This window comes from Solanum lycopersicum, chromosome 9 (genome assembly GCF_036512215.1).
Source record: "Solanum lycopersicum chromosome 9, SLM_r2.1".
NCBI classification, from domain to species: Eukaryota; Viridiplantae; Streptophyta; class Magnoliopsida; order Solanales; family Solanaceae; genus Solanum; species Solanum lycopersicum.
The window spans coordinates 51,806,583-51,831,414 of record NC_090808.1 but is presented as its reverse complement, the minus strand read 5'-3'; the positions used below and the strand labels follow the sequence as shown (position 1 = coordinate 51,831,414).

The 24,832-nt window shown below is 32.1% G+C and overlaps 1 protein-coding gene across 1 annotated transcript; it reads left to right on the top strand.

Moving 5' to 3' along the window:
- Positions 1-7,718: 7,718 nt before the first annotated feature.
- LOC138338568 (uncharacterized) lies at positions 7,719-8,339 on the top strand. The gene has a single exon (XM_069289544.1). The coding sequence runs from the start codon at positions 7,719-7,721 to the stop codon at positions 8,337-8,339; it is 621 nt and encodes a 206-aa protein (XP_069145645.1).
- Positions 8,340-24,832: the final 16,493 nt, after the last annotated feature.

Below are 24,832 nucleotides of genomic sequence, written 5' to 3'. Positions count from 1 at the left end.
ACAACTATAAGTAGGGGATGAACATGACATTCAAGGGAGAGAAACTTCAACAAGCATTTTGCAATTGGAAAAAGCTACAATATCAACGACATAGCTCTTCGAAGGAGTGATCAACGGAATCCTTCCCGGAGATCAACTTGCAACGACGAAGCGCTTCCCGGTGTTTGGAGATCAAATACGTCTCAAGAAGGTCTACATTAGCTATAACATCGACTACATAGCTCTTCAAAGGATTGATCAACGGAGTTTCTCCCAGAGATTAACTTGCAACGACGAAGCGCTTTCCAACATTTCTTGAGATCAAATACATCTCAGGGAGGTCTACATCATCCTACATTAGAGAAATATGCTACTGAAGGCCCTCGAATCACGGAAAAACTTAGGAGAGAAGAATAAAGAGAACAACATAATTGTACTCACACAATTCATTAATAAAGTCACATTTTTCTTTTATTTATTTTGCTTGCAGTTAATTTTCAGCGTCTACGAAAATTTATTGCAAACAAATTTGGCACGCCTAGTGGGACCAATTCTGTTCTTCATCTCTTCCTCCTACAAATAAAACAACAAGTTCAACTCTGCAATGACCTTCAAGAAGATCAATGATGTTTCATGCAAGGACTCTTCTATTGCCACATTTGTTGAGTTTAGTGATTATGATCCAATCACTCGACAAGAGTTCAAGACAAGTGCCTTTGAATAGATCTGAGTATTTCACGTCCTTGGAGATGCCAAGAAAGATCAAGTCTTGAATGACACTCAAAACTGCAATCCCCGGGGGCAACATTACATCAAAGTTGTTTCATGAACTTTCTTACTCTAGCTTCAACTTTGGTGAATCTAAAAGTTCAACAGATTCTTCAATTTCAACAAAAGCTAACTCCTTTATGGCTGACACAATTGACATTGACGAGAAGTTCGCAATGATGGAGCAAACCATTGAAGCCTTGAAGAAGTATATTGATGACAAAAATATTCAAATCACACAACTTATGAGCACCATAGATCTCTACAACTCGAGAGAGTCACATCACAATCTGAAAACTCAAGAAAAAGTTAATATTGATTCTTTCAACAAGTCAGTTGACTTTCCAAGCGCAAAACTCTCTGCTTCAGTTGCCACTCTAACAGTTCAACAACTACAAGATATGATCACAAATACAACTAAAGCTCAATATGGTGGTCCGTCACAAAGTTTCTTAGGATATTCAAAGTTGTATTCTAAGCGAATCGAGGGTTTACTGATGCCAATTGGATATTAACCACCCAAATTGCAGCAATTTGATGGAAGGGAAAATCCAAGACGACATATTGTCCATTTCGTCGAGACTTGTAGCAGTGCCGGTACACATGATAATCTTCTTATCAAGCAGTTTGTCCGTTCTTTTAAAAGATATTGCCTTTGATTGGTATATGGACTTGGAGCCTGAATCAATTGATAGTTGGGGACATCTAGAAAATCAATTTCTATATCGTTTATACAGTCCCCACCGTACAGTGAGCATGATGGAATTGACAAACACAAAACAAGGTAAGGATGAACTCGTTGTGGACTACATCGGGAATGCTGAGCTTAAATTGCAAGGATCAACCATCTGAAATCTATGCAGTAGAAATTTGTATACAAGGAATGCATTGGGGCCTTGTATATATCCTTCAAGGAATTAAGCCTCAAACTTTTGAAGAATTAGCTACACGCGCTCATGACATGGAATTGAGTATTGCAAGCCATGGAAAGACATCACATGTCTTTGATCCAAAAAAGAAGATATACAATTCAAAGAGTCGTTAGACTACACAACTGATGAGTCCATGGCGATAACCACAACTTCTATGAAAGCATAAGGGAGACAAAAGTTATAAGATATTGTAGCACATCAGCAAATACGAGAAGTAAAAAATCAGTCTACCTTGAAGGAGTTACAAGCAAAAGAGTATCCTTTTCCAAAATTTGACGTTCCTGTGATTCTTGACGAGCTTTTAACCAAAAAATTATTGCACTCCCAGATTCAAAGCGACCCGAAGAATCAAATAAAGTTGATAATCCTATGTATTGTAAATTTCACCACATAATCGGTCATCACACTATAAAATGCTTCACTCTAAAGGAAAAGATCATGACGTTGGTACGAGAGGGCAAGATCATCATTGACGACGGTGAGACAGCTGAGACAAACCATGCTAGTGTCAAACTAGATAATGATACACTTTCAGTAGTTCATCGTCCTGTGGCATCCCCAAAAATTGAAAAAGATGTCATCATATAACAGTTTAGGAGCTCTAAACCAGTTGAAATTTCCGCCTTGAAGAAAACAACAAACATATCCAAGGTAGATGATTTTTTCAATACAGAGAGTGATAACAATTGGACTTTGGTCGCTCACAAAAGGCAAAAGTATCAAGGGACTTCTAAACTTCGACTTTCAAAAGTCGACACAAAATCGAGTACGAATCAACTTTGGAAATGTGAAATCATAAAATCCAACTCCAAAGTGAAGTACATTAATGATTCATCACAAAAGGTTAGAAGACCAGTTACATTGATGTAATTCTTTCCTAAAATGCTCCTAAACGTACGAGCCTAAATTGCAAGTTACAACGCTCCTTAAGGTATGAGCATAAATTGCATGTTACTCCTGGCCTGTAAGAGTATAAACTGTGAACGACCCAAAAAAAAGAAAAAAAAAAGAAAAAAAAACTCATCATCTTGAACTACAATATGACTTGATCCTCTTCAGCGAGGTATGTAGACGCTTAAAGTAATCACTCTAAGTTCAGTCAAATGAGTAAAAAAAATTGGTGGCATTGCGGGATCATCACACTAGCTCTTTAAAATCATATAGCTAGCATATGAGTCCAAATATGTCACATATGAGCAAAAGAGAAGAGTTGAGCCAGACATCTTTGTTGACTTCAAAGGCACATTTGTAAAATTCACAAAGGCTTTGACCATGATTTTCACATATATTGCAATTCTTGGAGTCTGCTTCACAACGTAAAATTCGGCTTGTGATTCAGAGGTTTCTATGCCAAGTTATGGAGTTTCTAGCAGGACCTTTCAAAGCTGCGAAATAGACCATCAGATTTCAAAATTAAATTGAGCAGACATATTTGCAAAAGTCCGTACAGGTTTTGGCCCTGATTTTTACGCATAGTGTAGTTCGTTGAGTTTTTCTCCATCGAAAAAAGAAAATTGCAATTTCAATACTCCTACTTTGAGTTGTGAATTTTATACTACAGATGAGCCAAGCTGAAAGTCGATAAGGATAAAACTGTGAGCTGATTTCAAAGTGACAAGTTGATTCCACCAATGCCGCAAGAAAGGTAAATTATCCAAGTAGTGTCTCGCCAAGTCTCCAATGAAAGCTAAAGAAGTCGATTTTCTCAACCAACTCTGCGATGAATGTTTAAGATGAAATACTAAATGAAATTGTTTGCTAAATCTTCATTTGAAAAGGTAGATGTCACGCTAAATTGTAATATGAGAAAACTGCAACCAAAAGTGTAGGTACATCATGTGTTCCTTTGCAATTACGAATGTAATTTACATCTTCTTGATAAGATGTAGAAATGGTGATGCTCTTTTGGAAACCTGAAGCAAAAAAAGAATAAAAATTGGAGACATCGGTGCAAACTACACGAAATTTTTAATTTTTCTTGGTTGATATACTTTTGATAACATATGTAGTAAGTGCATGACCCTTCAATATGGCATGCCAAAAATGAGCAGCAACACAACAATCTTGTTTGACACAGCAGTGCCAATAGCACGAAGTTTTGAAATACGATCAAATTGGATCTTGAAAATCAATATCCCCTAATTAAGACACATGTCTATGCAAAATAAATATGCAAAACCACAACTATTACCTACAAGAAAGAGAAACAAGAAAAATCCAAAAGACGAAAATCCATGAGGGGAACTTCCAGATTCGATGACCAACTTTAAAATTTGATTTCCGTTGATTCGGAAGGAGCTTAACGTTGATTTTTGGATATGTCGTATAATCAACAGTCTAGTTTCATCAGAATCTAGTATATCGTCATTTTGAATGCTCCTACACCAAGAAAGTGATGTTTTGGCGAGATTGAGCATAGCCGTGAGAAGAACTTCCAGATTTGGGGTCCAACTTCAGAAATTGATTCCCGTCAATCTAAAAGGTTTCTAACTGTGATTTTGGGATATGTCGTAATAATATAAGTTTAGTTTCTCCAGAATCAAGCCTCTCATATTTTAAATGTTCATACACCAAGAAAATGGTGTTTTGGAGAGATCGCGCATAGCCGTGAGTAGAACGTCCAGATTTAGGGTCCAACTTCAAAAATTGATTCCCGTTGATCAAAAAGTTTCTAACTGTTATTTTTGGTTATGTCGTAGTACTCGAAGTCTTGTTTCTCCATAAACAAGCCTCTCATCATTTGAATGCTCCTACACCAACAAACTTATGTGTTTGTGAGATCGCGCATAGGCTCGAGAAGAACGTCCAGATTCAGGGTCCAACTTCAATAATTGATTCCCGTTGATCTAAAAGGTTTCTAACTGTAAATTTTGGATATATCGTAGTACTCAAAGTCTAGTTTTTTCAGAAACAAGCCTCTGATCGTTTGAATGTTCATACACCAAGAAACTGATTTTTTAACGAGATCGCGCATAGCTATGAGAAGAACTGACAGATTTGGGATCCGACTTCAAAAACAGATTCCCGAGAATCTTGAAGGTTTTTAAGGCTGATTTTTTGATAGGCTGCAGTACTATGAATCTTATTTCTTCCAAACCAATCCTCTTGTCATTGGACATTTCTACACTAAGAAAACAAAATATTGTTGGGACTGCACGAGATTGAGAAAAGAAGACACCTTTGGAGTTCCACATTGATTTGGTTAGAAGAATTATTTTTCTAATGATTCTTTGATTAATCCTTTGTACATGGGAGATTCTTATATAGAATTTTCTTTGAATAATTGTTATTTCTTATAAAAGGAAATTTTTGGTAAACTTAGAAGAATCAAATTATATCAATTTCTACCATCTAAATGGAAGTTGCTAGCACTCAAAAGAAGAATGATTCTTACAAAATGAACCAAAGGAAAGTCAATATTCCTTTTATTTAAGTCAAGATACAATCAATCTTCTTGTTCTTCTCACACCTTGCAAGGAATATCACACAATGTTACTACTCACTAGACCTATCTATTTGAAATCAATATAGAAGGTCCACGTGGTTTTCAAGCAAGAATGTTTAAACAATTTTTTTTTGGGATCATTATAAATAAACAAATCATTTGTAGTGACCTAGTTAGAATGAGATGACAAAAAAAAACTCTTGAAGTCTCAACAATTCCTTCATAAAGACTTCAACTTTCATTGTCAATTCGACAAGCCTACACGTTGACACGCCTAAAAAATACATATACATGAATACTTCAAGTCTTGTCACCAAGTGTTGGCAGACGTACACTTCAACAGGGCTTGAGTAAGGGGCATCTGTAGACACACAAATTTTATTGGATTTAATTCATACAAAATTTGGATTTAATTCATGTTTATTTTGGTTGAATGATGAAAATGGGCTTTACAAATAAATAAGTCTATTTTATTAAATTCAAGTCCAAGGTACATTTCACCTTGAAGTCCAAACTCATGTCACATGTCATAGTGACTAGACATCAAAGACCAACAAGGTGACGCCACGTGTCCAAATGAGGTGGTACTCCCTGTCAAATGCAAGAACGAATCACAATGCGTCAAGTGTCAAAATGACATCCTTTGGCCAATCACAAGCAACCTTGCCCACCCCTTACAACTATAAATAGGTGATGAACATGACATTCAAGGGAGGGAAGACTTCAACAAGCATTTTGAAATTGGAGAAAGCTACAACATCAACGACATAGCTCTTCGAAGGAGTGATCAACAGAATCCTTTCCGGAGATGAACTTGCAACGACGAAGCGCTTCTCGACGTTCTTGGAGATCAAATATGTCTCAAGGCGGTCTACATTAGCTACAACATCGACTACATAGCTCTTCAAAGGATTGATCAACGGATTTCTTCTCGGAGATCAACTAGCAACGACGAAGCGCTTTCCGACATTTCTGGAGATCAAATACATCTCAGGGAGGTCTTCATCATCCTACAGTCGAGAAATACGCTACTGAAGGACCTCGAATCACGGAGAAACTTAGTAGAGAAGAATAAAGAGAACAACAGAATTGTACTCACACAATTCATTAATAAAATCACATTTTTGTTTTATTTATTTTGCTTGCAGTTAATTTTCAGCTACTATGAAAATTTATTGCGAACAATCACCTCTTGTGAAAAATATTCGTTTGTTTAAGTTTCTCTCTTATCTTTGCGGAATTGTACTTTTCTCCTTTTTTTGTTGCATATATATAAAATAGTCATTGTCTAATGAAAGTATCTAGTATCATAGTAAAGTTGTATCGTGATATAAAATATTAAACTTTTTCAATAAAAGAAGTAATAGATGAATAAAATTGAAAGTAATATTTATAGAATCTTCTATTTGATTTAAGATCATTTTATGATCAATCAATATTTTATTATCTATTTTTATATAGCTAGTAAGGAGTGTATCTTATAACATAATATCTTCTCAGATTAAAATAAAAACAAAATAACAGGAAATTCATTAATAAAATAAAAACGAAATACAACAATTCATACCCAATGAAGAACAAAGACGATATAAGCCGGTGATTGAAATGTGTTGTCAACCAAACTTTACTTACTCCATTTTTATTTACCAATATATTTGTGAAAAATTAATTATTATTCATGAATACATTATCATATTATGAGTAAAAGTTAAAATCTATATCTAATATAGTTGATGTTAATCTTGAGATTTTGAAAATGGCAAAATTGTATTGAACAGATAACGCAACATGTTCAAATGAAATACTACAACGTGTATGCAAGTGGCAGCGTACGAGTTGTATATGGAAACTTATATGTACGTTTTTGTTTATATTAGTTTACTTGGTTAAGGAAAACTACTGAAAACAAATTTGAGTGCAATAAGGTTTTGATTAAAGTCAAAGTAGAAGTCAACAAGGATTTGTAGAAGACAAATACAAGTTGATTTGTACAAGGATTGATTGAATTTCTGATTTATAAATAGGGAGCTATTTGGATCAGAAAAAATTGCGCACTTACAAAGAGAGGAGTTCAAAACACGATCAAGAGGTTTAAGAGAGTTTTGATAAACACTTTTGAGTGCTGCGAGTTGAGTGAAAAAGTTGTAAGATTGTATTCAAGAGTCTTGTTTACAATCTGGGTAGTAGATTTGCTTGACAAGTTATAGTACTTGAAAAGCATTGAAAAGATAGAAAAGTAGGGAGTAGTTTTTTGTCTTGAGTAGAAGGAATTAGAGTTTATAATTCCTTAGGTGCTAAAGCGTTGTAATCTTTGTATTACTTGATAATTACGAAGAATAAAAAATGTTGTTCAAAATAATTATTGTTAAGTTTTCAAGCAAATAGAAACTTGTAGTTTGTACGTGTTCCTTTGAAGAATTCTGGAGGGTAGAATTCCAACAAGTGGTATCAGAGCAAGGTTATCTTTAAAGAGTCTAACAACTCAAGATAAGATCAACATGAGTTCTGCACCTCCACTCGGACACGGTAAGGGGCAACACATCAACAGACCTCTATTATTCAACGGACAATACTACTCGTGGTGGAAGGCAAGGATGGAAGACTTCATTCAAGCTGAAGACTACGAATTATGGGTGAGAATTACTAAGGGACAACTAATTCCTACTATTACTGATAGTGAAGGAAATAAAGTACCTAAACCTGCAGATACATATAATGAAGCGGATTATAAAATGCTAGGAAAGAATGCAAAAGCTAAGTGCATTCTTGTATGTGGACTAGGACCCGATGAGTTTAACCGTATCTCAAGTTGTACCTCTGCTAAACAAATATGGGATACCTTACAAAACTCTCATGAAGGTACAACTCAAGTCCGAAAATTCAAGATTGCTAGTTTGTGTTCAGAATATGAAGCCTTTAAGATGAAATCCGGAAAATCTCTTCAAGATATGATTACTAGATTCACCACTGTGATAAACGAACTAATCTCATTGGGTAAAGTATATACCACTGAGGAACAGGTTGACAAAGTACTTAGGATTTTTCCTAGGTCTTGGGAAATAAAAGTCACTGCCATTAGAGAAGCCAAGGACCTAACTAATATGACTTTAGATGAATTGGTTAGAAATCTCAAGACTTATGAGATGAATGTTGACAAAAGAGGTGAAGGAAATAAAGAAAATTTTTTTGGTCTTAAATCAACTGAACAAATCTGACATAGATGACGATGATCTATCTCTGATAAGTAGGAACTTCAAGAAACTCTTCAAAAGGGGATTAAACGCTACCAAGAAATCACCACCCTTGAAAGAAAAAAATCCTGAACGATCACAAAACGGAGGTTGTTTTAAATGTGGTAAGACAGATCATCAGATAAAGGACTGCCCAATGTGGGAATTAGAATGGAAAAAGGAAAAAAGATGAAAAATAAAGGAAGGAACTCCTTAACAAAAAGAAAAACAAAGAAAATGAACAAGCAATGTATGCAGCCTGGGGAACAAGTTCTTCGGACATGTATGAAGATGTTGAAGACCTTGCCTTGATGGCGATAAAAGAATCAGACGCCGAACCTGAATCAGACTCTGAAGAAACTGAGGTAAACCTTCTTAACCTAAAAGATTAACTAGTAAAGTTCTCCAAGAAAAAGCTCTCGTTCCTATTGGTTGCATCCATAGACACAATTCAAGAACTTATTAACACCAAAAGCCAACTACTTGCTTCTCTATCTAGCTTAAAGTTTGAGCATATTGATCTCAATAAGAACAAACTCGACCTTCAAGAAAAAATCAAGCAACTTGAATCTCAAAATTTGGAACTAAGAACTAAGAACTCAAAATTAAAAGTTCTTGGCAAAGAAAAAGAGGGCGAACTGCCTGACCAAAAACTTGAGGTCGACAAACTCAAAAATAACTTAAGACTAGAAAAGGAAAATTGTAAGAGAATAAATCTGACTAGAATGAGAAGTGATCTGGAAAGAGCAAATAAATGGACAAGATCCTCCATGATAGTAACTCATCTAGGAAACAATAATGGGAATATCAAAACCGGAATAGGATATGAACAACCCATAAATGGAAATCCTACGTTTTGTATTGTTTGTGGTAGCTCAGGTCATTCTAAACAATATTGTCCTAAATATAAAACTGCCACTGTGGAAAATAACTCAAAAAGAACCTTTAAAACTATTCAGAGGAACAGGTACATTCCCAGAAAAAACAGTCTGCCCAAATGGGCTCTTAGAAATCTTATTCACCCTTTTTCTCAAAACAAAGAACCCAAGCTAATCTGGGTTCCTAAATCTAACCTCTAATTTTTCAGGAAGAAGTGAGAGAAAGCAAGCAGCAGTGGTACATGGATAGTGCTTGCTCAAGACACATGACAGGGAATAAGACATTGTTTCTCTCACTAGAAGAAGGAAAAGGAGGTATGGTAGATTTTGGTGGTGGAAAAAAGGGTCAAATCAAAGGTTGTGGAAAGATTGGAAGATCTGATGAACACTCAATTGATAAAGTATACTATGTGAAAGGACTTATACACAATTTACTCAGCATATCTCAATTGTGTGACAAAGAAAATAAAGTAATCTTTCGATCCACTGGTGTTGAAGTAATCAATCTAAACACACAAAAATTAGTGTTAATAGGAAAAAGAGATAAACATATCTACACTGTAGATACCTCAACTATCTATGACAAAAAATTGGTGTGTTTAAGTGTGTTGGAAAAAGATCCCTTGTTATGGCATAAACGGTTACGTCATGCTAGCCAAGTTCAATTAAACAAACTTATTACCAAGGATTTAGTTATAGGACTGCCTAAAAATAAATTCAAAGAGGATAAGGTTTGTGAAGCATGTACTCTAGGGAAATAGATAAAATCATCATTTAAGTCCAAACAGATGGTAAGCTCAACTTGTTCCTTAGAACTAATTCACATGGATTTATGTGGACCAATGAGGGTTCAAAGTAGAGGAGAAAAAATATATGTGTTTGTCTTAGTGGATGATTATACTAGGAACACCTAGAGGTACATGGATTCATCAGCAAAAATATGTCAAAGAATTACTTAAAAGGTTTAAAATGGACGATGCTAAGCAAATTGATACTCCAATAGCTCCTGCCACTAAGTTAGACCTTGAAGGAATAGGTTCTACTGTTGAACAAAAACTGTATAGAGGCATGATTGGTTCACTTTTGTATCTTACAGCTAGTAGACCTGATATCGTGTTTAGTGTGGGATTATGTGCTCGCTTTCAAACTAATCCTAAAGAATCACATATTCAAGCAGTCAAGAGAATTCTCTGATATCTAAAAGGAACCTCTGATTTAGGAGTTTGGTACCTAAAAGGAAGTAACTTTGATTTGGTTGGGTACGCGGATGTTGACTATGTAGGATACTTGGTTGATAGAAAAAGCACTACAGGAATGACTCATTCCTAGGATCTTGTCTCATCTCATAGGGATCAAAGAAACAAAACTCAGTTGCACTATCCACTGCTGAGGCTGAGTATGTAGCAGCTGCATTGTGTTGCGCTCAAGTTCTATGGATTAAGCAACAACTTAGTGATTTCGGTCTCAAAATTGAACAAGTTCCAATTTTCTGCGATAATACTAGTGCAATCAACATTGTGAAAAATCTGGTACAACATAAGAGAACTAAACACGTTGACATTCGTCATCACTTTCTTAGAGACAATGTGGAAAAAGGACAAATCTCTATGAATTTTTGTACTATGGAAGAACAAATCGCGGACATCTTTACAATGTCCTTAGCAAGGGAACACTTTGAAAGGAACAGGCTGGAACTAGGAATGATGAAGATAAACTATGAATTAGAAGCTGAAGGAATTGGACTTTCAAAATCATCTTTGCATGCTTAAAGGTATGTCTACTTTCCTTAAATAAGATAGACTAAAATAAAAAGACCAATGCATTAGGTTCCGTTCCTTCAATTAATTAAAAAAGAAAAGAAAAGAAGAAGAAAATAATCAAGAAAGCTTACACGCCTTACCCGCTGTTCTATACATTGATATGACCGGCGTAACCCGATATTCTCTTATGGAAGATGCATCAGTTCAGGGGGAAAAGAGAAATCAAGGGTTAGAGAAAGGGAATATGAGTGCACGAAGTAAGGGGGAACACAGGTTCTTGTCACAGGACTGGGAAAATCGTTCTGATGATGAAAATGTTACTTTATTTGAAATGCTTTCCCAAATCCGATTTTGTTCCAAACGAAGTTCGTCTTCTTGTAATCCTCTTGCTATGATTCTCTCTGAAACTCAAGAAGATTCTCCCTCTTTCTTACCAGCAAAGGTACCAGTACGAGTAACTAGATCTGTACAACGTACTCGGCATGCAGAGATTTTGGCTGAGTCGACTAAGAAAAATCGCACAAGAAAATGTAAGTATCCTCCATCTTTAACTTCTGTAGAGATTGTTGATGATGTAGCAGATACAGTGAATAGTCAGAAACGGAAAAAATTTCATCCAAATTAAAATTTCATGATTCAGATGATAGTGATTACTCTGCGAGAGTATTAGCCTTTAATAGGAGGAGTGTGATTAGGGGGAGAATAATTTCTGGTTTTGGGGGTGGTGAGATGGATGAGTTAGTGGTTATTTTACAAGCTCAAGGATGGACAGAACTGATGCTCCAGGGATCCTTTAGGCGTAAAATGGGTAGAGTAGAAACCAAGGGATTTTATATCAATGCAACAGGAACTGTGTCTTCAATTACAAGTACTGTTTGTGGTGTATCTTTTACACTTACTGCTAAGATTCTGTCTTCAATATACCTAACAGGGGATTGGGTCACTATGTCAAGAAGGATTGGACTCCTTAGAGGGTAACACCTCTCAACTTGAAATATGTAGGCGATTCTCAAATGATCCTACTCTATCTGATTATTCTAGTGTTGACAAGGGATCTATGTTACCTTTACATTAGTTGTTGTTCAACGTAGTTCATAAAATCCTTCTGCCAAGAAAGCAAAAAAGGACGGAAGCCTGTTACTTGGACCTTCCTCTTATGGAATTACTATTGTCTAAGACTCAAATAAATTTGCCGATCTTAATAATGAGTCATATACATAGTTTGTGCGGGCTTGATAAAAGGAAACAGGGTTTGGCTTATGGATTTTGGTTGGGACAAGTATTTGAACATTTTGGTGTGCCTGTAAAGAAGTGGTAGATTCAAACCATTTCTGATGTCATGGGGAAGGTGGATTATATGAACATGCCTGGTACGCCTAAAAAGGTTGATGTAAAAACTCAACGGTTAAGGGCTTCTCTCACTGCTATAGAAGAGGAGATGGAGGCATTAAAAATGGCTCACTCAGTAGAGATGGAATAGATTCAGCTTGCTCATAAGTTGGAACGAGAGGAATTGATTGCTGAGAACTGTAGGATTAAAGAAGAACTCACTCAGACTAAGGCTATGTTACATCACGAAAGAGAAGTGAATTCTGGGCATCTACAAAGTTTCATGGGTTTGCTAACTAAGGGATCCTCAACCTCTTCCACCTCTGTGGCACCCTCTGCTTAATCTATCATTTCTATATGCATTGTCTTATAATTTTTGTTCTTGACTAGTTAAGACTGAAGTAAATAGTATGTATATTGGTTTTATGTCTAACTCTAGATGTAACTAATGACTATGTCTGATGCTCTATTTTTGTATGCATATGTACTTTGGTTTTCAATTTTTGGCTAATGGCAAAAGGGGAAAGTAGCCTGCAGATGATATAAAGTGTTCTATATATTGATATGTTGTGTACCTATTCAAATTCAAATGCAAATTGATTATTTACCATAGTCAAAAAGGGGGAATTTGTTAATCTTGAGATTTTGAAAATGGCAAAATTGTATTGAACAGGTAACGCAACATGTTCCAATGAAATACTGCAGCGTGTATGCAAGTGGCAGCGTACGAGTGAGTGCAATAAGGTTTTGATTAAAGTCCAAGTAGAAGTCAACAAGGATTTGTAGAAGACAAATACAAGTTGATTTGTACAAGGATTGATTGAATTTCTGATTTATAAATAGGGAGCTATTTGGATCAGAAAAAATTGCGCACTTACAAAGAGAGGAGTTCAGAACATAATCAAGAGGTTTGAGAGAGTTTTGATAAACACTTTTGAGTGTTGCAAGTTGAGTGAAAAAGTTGTAAGATTGTATTCAAGAGTCTTGTTTACAATCTGGGTAGTAGATTTGCTTGACAAGTTATAGTACTTGAAAAGCATTGAAAAGATAGAAAACTAGGGAGTAGTTTTTTGTGTTGAGTAGAAGGAATTAGAGTTTATAATTCGATAGGTGCTAAAGCGTTGTAATCTTTGTATTACTTGAAATTTACGAATAATACAAAATGCTGTTCAAAATAATTATTGTTAAGTTTTCAAGCAAACAGAAACTAGTAGTTTGTACGTGTTTCTTTGAAGAATTCAGGAGGGTAGAATTCCAAGAATTGAGTTAATATCAGAACTAATAATTCAATGGACTGCGTTGATGCTTGCTATCTCAGAAAAATTATGAAGAAACTCATTCGTTTAAGGGTAAAAAAATAAAGAGCGGAAAAATAAAGAAGAAATATCTTACCCCAATCATGTGCCTTTCTTATTTTTGTTTATACTTATTGTTTCTCCCCCAACTTGATCTATTAAAACTAATCCGCATTGTGTGTATTTGTCATTGTTCACTCGTTAATTATATGAACACTAATTATTAATTTTTCTGACCGAATGAAAACATAAAACAAATTTATTAAAGAAACAAAACAAGGAAAAAAAGAGAAAATCTCTACGCACATTTCTTTGTTCTCTTCTCTTATCCTTTAATTGAAAGCAAATACCTAAATGTCAATACTAAAAACTTCGAGGATAGATATTAATGGATTGAGCGATGAATCATATAAGAAAATTTTAAATGATCTCGAATTGTCACATAAAAGAGATCTCTATTAATTTATAATGTGTGAATGGCTGTGATTTATGATTGAAGAAACATGAAAGTTGAAATTATTGTGACTATTCGTAGGAAATAAGTAATTGCTTAATAAATTAAAATATGTAGGTTAATAACAATATATTAATATTTTAAAATGATATAAATACCATATAAGTATGTATGTGATGAAAATTATAAGAGTAAAATACGAGTCTGATGTGATGAATGATTTGCTACAATTCGTTCATCAACTCTTTCTTATGTAATACCTTGAATTTTGTTGAATTTCAAACATAATCAGCTATTGCAAAAACGTTTGCGATTTTTTTAAGAAGAAGACGAGTAGAAAACTTTTAAAAAATATTTGTAGTTTAAAAGTTAGAGGATACCCTTCTTCTTATAGTTAATAAATTAAATAGAAGTATGAATATGTGTTAATTGTACCTTATCAAAAAAGTCACCACCCTTCTAAAAAGTCACTGCTCGCCATAAAAGTCACAACCCTTTAATAAAGTAACAACTCATCATAAAAAATAAAATTCTTTGAAAAAGTTACAACTCTTTAAAACATCACAACCCTTCTGAAAAGTGACAACTTATCAAAAATGTCACAACCGGTTAATGTGAAAAAGTATCTACTTTTAATATAATACAATTAATTAAATTAAATAAATTGAGATTTTATAAATTGAGGGTATTATAGTAATTCAATATTTAAGTTTGGGCGCACAAGTTTTTAAGGTTGTACATGTATAGATTTTTAGAAGCATATATCTACATCACAACAGAAATTGTTAACAAAAATAAATGATTTAGACTACATCATCTTGACTTCATATATTAAAACATTACATACTAATGGATATATTAATCAAAACAAAAATAATTCTTATATCATCAAAAATATTTTCCTCAAGTACTCGAGGTTATGAAAGATACAATCGTAGGATAGAACAATTCACATCATCAGAATAGTGATACCTCATATTCTACTAAACTCCGAACTCACTCAACAACAATAAATCACACTAATTATTTAAAAATGTCAGAAGAAGAGTTGAAGATAAAAAAAATTATGGCTAAAACAATGCAAAAAATCGCCTCTATTTATAGTCAACAAAGGATAGTATGAACAAGTATTTCTTGTGTCTTATCTGGAAAGTGATGACCTTTTCGGGAATTTACAACCCTTTGAAAAAACCACAACTTACTGAAAAACTCACAACTCTTTGAAAAAGTCACAACTCATAAAAAATCACAATCTTTTGGAAAAAAGTCATAACTTAGTGGAAAAGTCACAACCTAAGTTAGAGGCATTATAGTAATTTAACATTCAACTTAGGAGTTCATGATTTTAAGATTATGTGTGTGTGCGTGTGTGTGTGTGTGTGTGTGTATATATATATATATATATATATATATATATATATATATATGGAGAGAGAGAGAGAGAGAGAGAGAATAGCCAAAAGCCTCCTAATCTATTACCCAATTCTCAACTACACACTAATTTATTACGGAGGTCCTATCACTCCCATAAAACTAATTTAACGTGGAATTATTTGATCCATGTATGCTGAGGTGGCAAAGAAAGTGTAGTTCATTCTCTTTGAGAGAGAAAGAGGTAATAATAATAATTTAACTTTAATTTTGAAATTATTTATACAATTTTCTTAGTTTTTGTTTTTTAAAATTTGTAAGTTTTCTTTATGTTTTTATTTTATTTTTTCTTTTTACCTTCTTTCTCTTTTTTCCCTCTTCACAGCTGGAGCAAAACCGGCGACAACTCAGCTCCACCACAAAGTCGCCTTCCTCGTCAGCCTCCCAACATTAATCTAATTTTCATCCTCAAATCATAATTTTTTCCAGCAAATTCATTTCTCATCGGTATGAATATTTGACAATAGCTTAAAATCAAAATTAAAATTAAAATTCATGAGGATCAAATTTTAGTATCATTAATGGAGAAATTTAGGTACCCTTTGTTGACCATATAAGATATGATTTCAAATATCTGATATGACTCTAAAGGGTAGAAATTTACTACTCATCTCCCTGTGTTGTACAATACTGAATTTTACTCAATAATATATTTGAATATATGTAGGATTTTGAATACATGTTACTAATTAATTATACAAGTTGTTAGTTAGTTAAAGAAGTTAGTTTATATAGAAGCTTCTAGAAGATCTTGATAGCTAGGAATTTGTTAGCTATAAATACATGCCTCTTGTACCGATTTACATATGAATGGAGTTTTTCTCATTTTCTCTATTATCACTCTCCAAATATTTCATCAATGGAGTTTCTTAACATGGTATCAGGGCTCTACAAATTCGTAGATTTCATTACTATTTGTTGATAGTTTTCTATATTCTAGCTCGATTTTGTGATTTCGTCACTGAGCATTGGTCATTCTATCTATTCCGACTCATTTTTTTTATTCAAGTGTGAATATATTGATTAACTATGATGATTCCAGTTGAAATAGACATCTGGATCAACTTTAGATGAGACGCTCTTACCCATGCTGCAATTTTTGGATTGAATTCGACTGACTAGATAGATCACAGTCATCCTCTGTTTATTCATCCTTCTGATACTTAAGGTGCTTCTCTATTTTCAATCCCACTCTAAGGATATAAAAATTACTCTTTGTGAAGTAAATCATTGAATATTGTATTACTTGGAAAAAACAAGCTAGGTTTCTTTTTAAGAACGACCTATAAAAAGAATATGTTTCCAAGTTCTTTGCATGATAGGTGGGATCAGTGTTTTAAAAAACATTTTTGGACAAATTCGGGGCGAGTCTTGGGGCAGGGCGTAGCAAAAACATTTTGGGGCGTAAACGAAAGACGTAGATCCATAAGGCATAAGTCAAAAAATTTGTGGCGTAAGCCCTGAACATAAAAATGTAAGTCCTAGACGTAAAAACGTACACCAGGGCGTTTTTAATTCATAATTATAACTTATTTTTTCTTTAAATCATATTGTTACTACTGGATGCAATGATACTTCTCAACTAGTAATTATAATATGTTTTTCTTTATTATTGATTATTAATACTTATCTCAAAATAAAAATTATAAATCATTGTAAGGTTTACTTTTGCTAATTTTATTAGTAATAAAACTATAAGATAGAATATACATGAAATTATGCCCCTAGATCCATGGGACTTATGCCCCATGTCTCAGGACATAAGCCTCGCCCTATACTGTATAAAATGTCCCGCCTCACGCCTCCGCTTTTTAAAACACTGGGTGTGATAGATAAAAGTCCTACTTACTATTCATGTGCCCAATGTTAATCAAGCATGATTATCAATGTTGAGAGTCAAAGGGTTACTAGTTCTCCTTCATCTGAAATTCTTTTTGAGACTTCTCTTATGAACAATAAGATGTCTCGTAGTCCCTATACTAGCTATACCACAACTCCCTTAGGGGTAGGAGGAAACACGGAATATAGTACTGGTGGTGGCAAGAACAATAGTGGTGGTTTCAGACTAAGATACTTAGGTCATGGCAGAAATTCTGAAAGATCTCATCTCTACTGTGAGTATTATCACTTCAAAGGCCATACCAAGGATTAATGTTACGAAATCCATGGCTACCCTAGGAGGAAAGGAGGTGCATCTCATGCCAATATATAGTATGCCAACATATGTCGTACTCCATCATCTACCATTCCTCTAATAGGTACACATGGTCCTGTCATTGTTTACACCTTAGCAATACACTTAGATTCTTCACATGCTTAGCAAGTACCATTACTGCCCTCATGTTTGATATGTGAATCATAACTGGATTGCTGACACAGGTTCTTCAAACCATATGGTTCATAATCTCAGTCTATTGAATCATCATTAATTAGGATCTTAGTGATAAAGGTCATTCAAAAGTAAATTTACCCACAGGAGTTCAAGTCTCTATCAATTCTCAAGATAAAATAGTAAAATGATGTTCTATTTATCCCTGAATTCAAGTACAACCTTCTGCCTGTTCCACAATTAACAAATCAACTGAGATGTGTTGTGTTATTTTTTCTAATTTATGTATCTTTCAGGATCTCTTTAGTGGGAATTCTTAAAGAAAATTAAGGTTTTTATATGCTATAGACAAATCTCAATCTCCAAAAATTTTACTAGTTCTATCAATTTTACTTCTTCGGTTTCCACTACCTTTCACTCTTACTCTGTAACTATTCTTTGGCAAATGAGATTTAGATATGCTCCTCTTAAGACTCTAAGTAAGATAGAATCTCTATCTATTTTACAAGATATGACCCATAAATGTATGTTTGTCTCATTGCTAAACAAATAAGATTCGCATTGCTGAACTTATCAGTCTTTTTATGTTTTTGAGTTAAAATTTAATTGTTGTTGAAATTTTTTCATTTCTTACATAAAAATTTATACTCCAAATAATAAAATATTGAATTTGATGCTACCGCGCAAATAATATTTTACTAAATTTTGCAAGGTGCATGGAGCCAAAAAAAAGAAAAAAGTTTATACCATTAAATATAATGTCATAATTAATTATAACTTCTGAATTTGTAATCCATTTGGTTTAGTGGTAAAATTAATTAGAATGTCTTTACGTATGTTGGTTTATAAAATTTCTTATAAAATATTATAGCAGATTCAACAAAACAAAATAGGATAAACATGATAACAATTAAAATTTGAAAATATGTATAGAAATATTCTATATATAATATTAAGCAATTCATAAATAAAGTTGCTCTTTCAAAATAGAGTAAGAGACTATAACCATTTTTTTTATTTAACACTAAGATGATAACATTGGAATCTCATTAAAAGCTTTTAGAGCAACTCTACTCTTCATCAATCATTATTTCTGTATATTCAATAGTATTTAGCAACTCCTGCTTCTGCAAAAGAAGACATTTTTATCATATATCGGGTATACGTTATATATATTGTTTGAGATGAAAGCTAACCTCTTCAATCAATTGATCAACTTCCTTAGATAGCTTTTCTTCATCAAACGTTAAACAAGTAGATATACTCCTCCTTTTAATCAACAATGTGAATTTCATACGGAGCAATGCATGTTGTTGCATAAGTGCCTTCTTTTTTTATTTTCGTCAATTCTCTACAAAAATATAGTAAACAACATAAAAAAATTCATGAAGAATGTAAAATAAATAATATTTGACATAGAAATAATTTAACCATCCATAAAAGATGTGTATTGTAATCGTGAAAATAAAACAAAGCAGACTTCATAATATATGCTTAAAATAACTTTTGATGCGCAATTGATGGATGTTATTAGTTAAGAGCATGATGGGGAGACAAAACTAAAATAAACTCACTTTATAAGTGCCTTTTGTCTCTCAAATTCTCAAAAAATGGTAAGCAATATAAAAAAATTCATGAACTTATGAATATAATAAGAGTAACTTATATACACTAATAATGTAAAAAAAAAGAAAAGAAACTCACTTGATGACAAGTTCCTGTTGTGAACTAAAACCCCTTCTTGAAGAAGCCATTAAAACAAAAGAGGAAATTAAGAATCAAGATGGTGTTATTGTTTTTATTTTCCATATGTCTTGGTTTTCATAAGAGGAGAAAGACCTTTAAATAGATGAATTTAATAATTTTATTAGCAAAAGTAATAGTCAAAGTTCAAGAAAATGGAAAAATATCAGTCAATAGTCAATTGTGAAATTAATAAATTAATGAATTTTGAAAATTTTACATATCTTAAAAATATGGTATAATAATGATTTTGTTGCTCAATTGACATTATGAAACTAATTTAATCTAACCTAAAGAACCGTTAATCAAGAATTTAGGTATATAAATATATATTTAGAAATAAATTTAAAATGTAACAACTTCTTTCGAAACGGGGTGACCAAATATTGTGAGTGTCAAATTTGAATTGTTTGTAAAGAGATTAGTAGCATTTAGAGATTTCCTTAAAAGAGTAATTTATGTAACTTCATAAATTATCCATAATCTCCTTTCAATTTCACATTAACTAATTTTTTGAGGCTTTTTTCGTTGTTCAAAATAATTTAATTGTTCCAAACTAAAGAGGGATGTTATAAATTATTTCCATACATGTCCTTTTATTTTTTAAGTTTTATATTTTTTAGGAGATGATCACACTATTTATAAAATTATATTTATGATTTTACAAAAGACAATAATGAAAATCTAGTATAAATACAAAGAGAATCTTAGGCTCGCCTACGTGGTGCCACCACAAAAAAAGGATTCCCTTTTAAATTTATCTATTACCAAAAATGGTCTTCCCCTTTCATGAAAAGTTGTGACCTTTAGGAAGAGTTACAATTTTTATGAGGCGCTGTGACTTTTATATAAGGTTGCGATCTTTCCGAAGGGTTGTAACTTTTCCAAAGAGTTGTGACAACACTTTATTTAATATAAATAAAGAGATTTTCTGCCACTATTATTTGTAGGGTTTTTTTCACTATAGGATTGTCGAATTCAAATACATTAATTATGCTTCTTATGAAAATTGTTTCATTCCTTAAAGCTTTCTTTCTTCCTCTTACTTCAAAGAGATTAATCTTTACTATAACTCATAGTTATTCATGTAACTATTACCATTTGTTTTTAAAGTTTTTGTAACCTTTTTTAAATTCTGTTAAATAATTTTAGCAAGGATGATTGAAAATCGATCTTCTCTTTCTTCCCTTCCTACATATTTCTTCATATAAACAAAGAAAAATGGTTTTAATCGCAATGTGACATTACTACTCTTGCAACTCTTAATCCATAGATCATAAAACTAAATTGTTCAATTCATAATATTTGGTTCTTGAATATCAAAACATTTATTTCTGCCACTGTTATTTGTAGGTTTTTTTATCTATAGGGGAGTTGAATTTAAATACATTAATTAAGTTTTTTATGAAGTGTATTCATTCTCTAAAGTTTTCTTCCTCCTATCTAATGCAGCTTAATCTTTTACTGTAAGTCATAGTAATTCATGTATCTATTGCAATTCCTTTTTTCTATTTTGATGTCTTTTTTCTTAAACTTTGTTAAAAATTTTAATGAGGATGATTGAAAATTTATCTTCTATTTTGTCTCTTACTATAGTTTTATTCGTATACTTTTTGGAAAATTTCTTGTGGGTTGTGCTATATTTGATAGCACAGAATAATTAAATATGTGATAACTAATACGTAATTGAAGTTTGTTAAAAGAATAAAAAAGATTGTTCTCCTCTTTGCCACAGTTAGTATACTATTTTGATTGCTCATTCTTAGGTACAAACATTTTATATTCCATTGTACCTTTCTTAGAATATTAGTATACATACAATCAGTTTACATCTTTCATTGCAAGTTAACTAATTTGTCATATTTCTTCATCTCTTCTTTTTAGGCATATAAGAGATCAAGTTTTCTTGAAACTAACAGATGTCCAAAATATACTAAAACAAAAATATTTTTATCGAAAATGACTATGCACAGTAACGAAGAGTTCTAGAGACTTTACCTACACTAATTAATTGTCATTAGATTCAACGTTAATATAGATACATACCGACAAACTATCTTTTTGAAAAGTATGTTAAGCAACATGCATAATTTCTTCTTGATTGTTAAGAAAGAAAGGTTTTGTTTATTATTATTTGTGGATATTTGTGCTTACAAGCAATCAAAAAAGTATGCTTTGAGATTTTCACATGTTATGTGTAAAAAATTTGATTTAAAATATCCAGTGATGAATGATGTGGCATACTGCTTGGTTGATAATGACATTAATTCTTTGTAACTTCATAATATAATCATAACAATAATTATGGTTCAATTCCAAATAAGTTGGGCTGGTGATATGAAACCTAAGGAATATTAATGACTATTCTTAATTGATGAGGACAAATATTTATGATACTAATAACTATTTTAGGGTCATAAAAAAGGGGCCGAAGGTCCTCCATTTGAATTAGTTAATTATATTCTTGTATAAATGTGATGTTCCACTTTACTTGGGAGTGTTGTTGTTCGAGGATTTTTGGTCTCTTCTTTAATGTTTGATGTTGTTCTTTATAAGTTCTTGGAATTTAGAAAATTTCATTACTTCTGACCAACTATTTCCATGGAGATTTCTTAGACTTCTTTATTATACTTAAAATATCTCTATGACTCATAATTTTAATATAAAAAAAATCAAAAAACAAAATATAACACTTTTAAGATTTTGCATTGCTTAAGATATAATGATTTTGACGATATAGTGTATATATAAAAAATCTGAATATTACTAAATGATCAATATGAGCTTAATAACATACAGTTCAATCTCATGAGAAGCACGGGTAATTTACCTAGTTCTGATATAAAATATGTTCTTGAATGACTTTTATAATATGTATTCATTAATTGATTCCCAAATTTAGTTAATATGGAATAGAGGGAGTATCCTTTATTTGTCATTGTTATTATTACTTGTACTACTTTCTCTATTTCAATTTATGTGACACACTTTTCATTAGTTAGTTCAAAAAGGAATGACATATTTTTCATATTTGACAAATGTTTATTGACCCTGTCAATATTATTTGGAAAATCTTCCATAAACGTGTACTCTTCTATTTAAAAACATATTTGGTTTAAGGGTAATTTTGTACCATTAAAAAATCTTTTCATATTTTATAAATCTCATGCAAAATACATCTCATAAATTAAGCAAAAGTAATTAATTTGCACGCGCAATTATTAATAAATTATCTTATAAATTTTATTATTTAAAGATAGCTTTCTATCAATAAATAATGTCTAATCTATGAATTCAGCAATACTACTTTTTACACGATAATTTGAAATTTTGAATCTTACATAAGAATTTATACTCTAAATAAAAGATATAGAGTTTGGTGCTGTTGCACACACACTTGTATTTTAGTGAGTATTGCAAGGTGTGTAAGATTGAAAAAAATTATACCATTAAATGTGAAAATTGACGATAAATTTTTAAATCAAAATCCATTTGGTTTAGTGGTAAAATTAGTTAGAATATTTTTCCCTGTGTTGGTTTATTTAATTTCTCATGAAATACTATAGTAGATTTAACCAAAAAAATAAAAATAGGATAAACATGATAACAGTTAAATTTTGAAACAAGAATTGAATTAGCAATAGAATATCAAATAATTTCAGGTAATTCATAAGTAAAGATGCTCCTCCAAAAGAGAGTAATAAAAGGCTATAACTATTTTCTTTTTAATTTAACACTAAGATGGTGACATACTTACATTGAAGTTTCATTAAAAGAGTCTACAGTAACATTATTTTGATCAATCATTATTTTGTATATTCAATAGCATTTAGCAACTCTTTATTCTGCAAAAAACAAACAAACATAAAAATGTGTTTATCGTATATATACAGGATATCTATTATACATATTTTTAAATTTAAATATATATCATGAGATGAAAACTAACTTTTTCAATTTGTTGATCAACCTCCTCAGATAACTTTTATACTTCAAAAGTTAAACAAGTAAATGTACTTCTCCTCTAAATCAACATTGTGTTGGAAGCATGCTGAAATATTCTAAGTGTTGGAAGTTAGGCTAAAAAAATTCTAAGTGTTGAAATAAGCTGAAATATGCCAAATGTTGGAACAGACTGATATACTTTAAGTGTTAGAATGGTTAATTTTTGTTATTCTTTAGAATGTATTTTGAATTTGAAAATATTCTATATGTTAGAATATTTAGTGCTGAAACTTAGTTTGAATTATGTGAGACAAGTTTTAGACACGTGTCAGATGTAACCGCCTATGTAACTTTTGTAACTGCCTTGTGCAAAACTTTTATATAGGGTGGAAATTCGTCTAAGGCAAAGGAGAATGATTCTGGTCTTAGATTAATTTGTGAAGCCTTATCCTTTGTTGATTTGTTATTAGTAAAAGGTTGGGAAGAATTACCGTATATTGGATATGTTGTTACTTTGATTGTTGCCTAAAAAAACTAAATTAAGTCTTTCTATACTTAGTCAAATTTGTGTGAGTGTAAGATTGAAGTTTGCAAGAGTTGTAGACTATCTGGGAATGGTGTTAGATAAAAAAAATATCGACCCTCTTTCAGTTTGCATGGATTCACAAATTAAGTTAATATGAAATAAATGGAGTACTCTTTATTTATCATCATAATTATTACTTGTACTTCTTCTCTATTCCAAATTTATGTGACACACTTTTCATTAATCAGTTTATAAAAGAATAACTAATGTATCACCATATAACATGTGTTTTACTTCATTCAATCACATAATAATGAAAATTGTATTAGTTTGATGTATACACCTGGTGCGGATAATATTTTTCTTTCATATTTTTGTGTTTTACTAATGTTTAATGACCCTATCAATATTATTTGGAAAAATCATCCTAGGTATATATTTAAGATTCTATATTACATCATACAAATATACTAATAAGAAATTATTAATATACCAACTTAATTACCTGTGATAACAAATTTGAATTAATTTAAATTTATATTTTATTAATTATTTATTATTTTCTTATTTAATGTTGGATAGAGAAAACAAACGCCGTGTTCTTTTTATGGCAGTTACCAAGATATTATCTAACCATAATTTAGAAATTTCACGACCCAAATTAACAAGTCGTGATGTTATCTATGACCCCAACCAATAGGTAAGCCAACCCAACACATTTTACCAACTTTAACTAAATAGTGAGAAAAGAATAAACACTAAGTGAAAATCTCCAACATAAAGCTCTT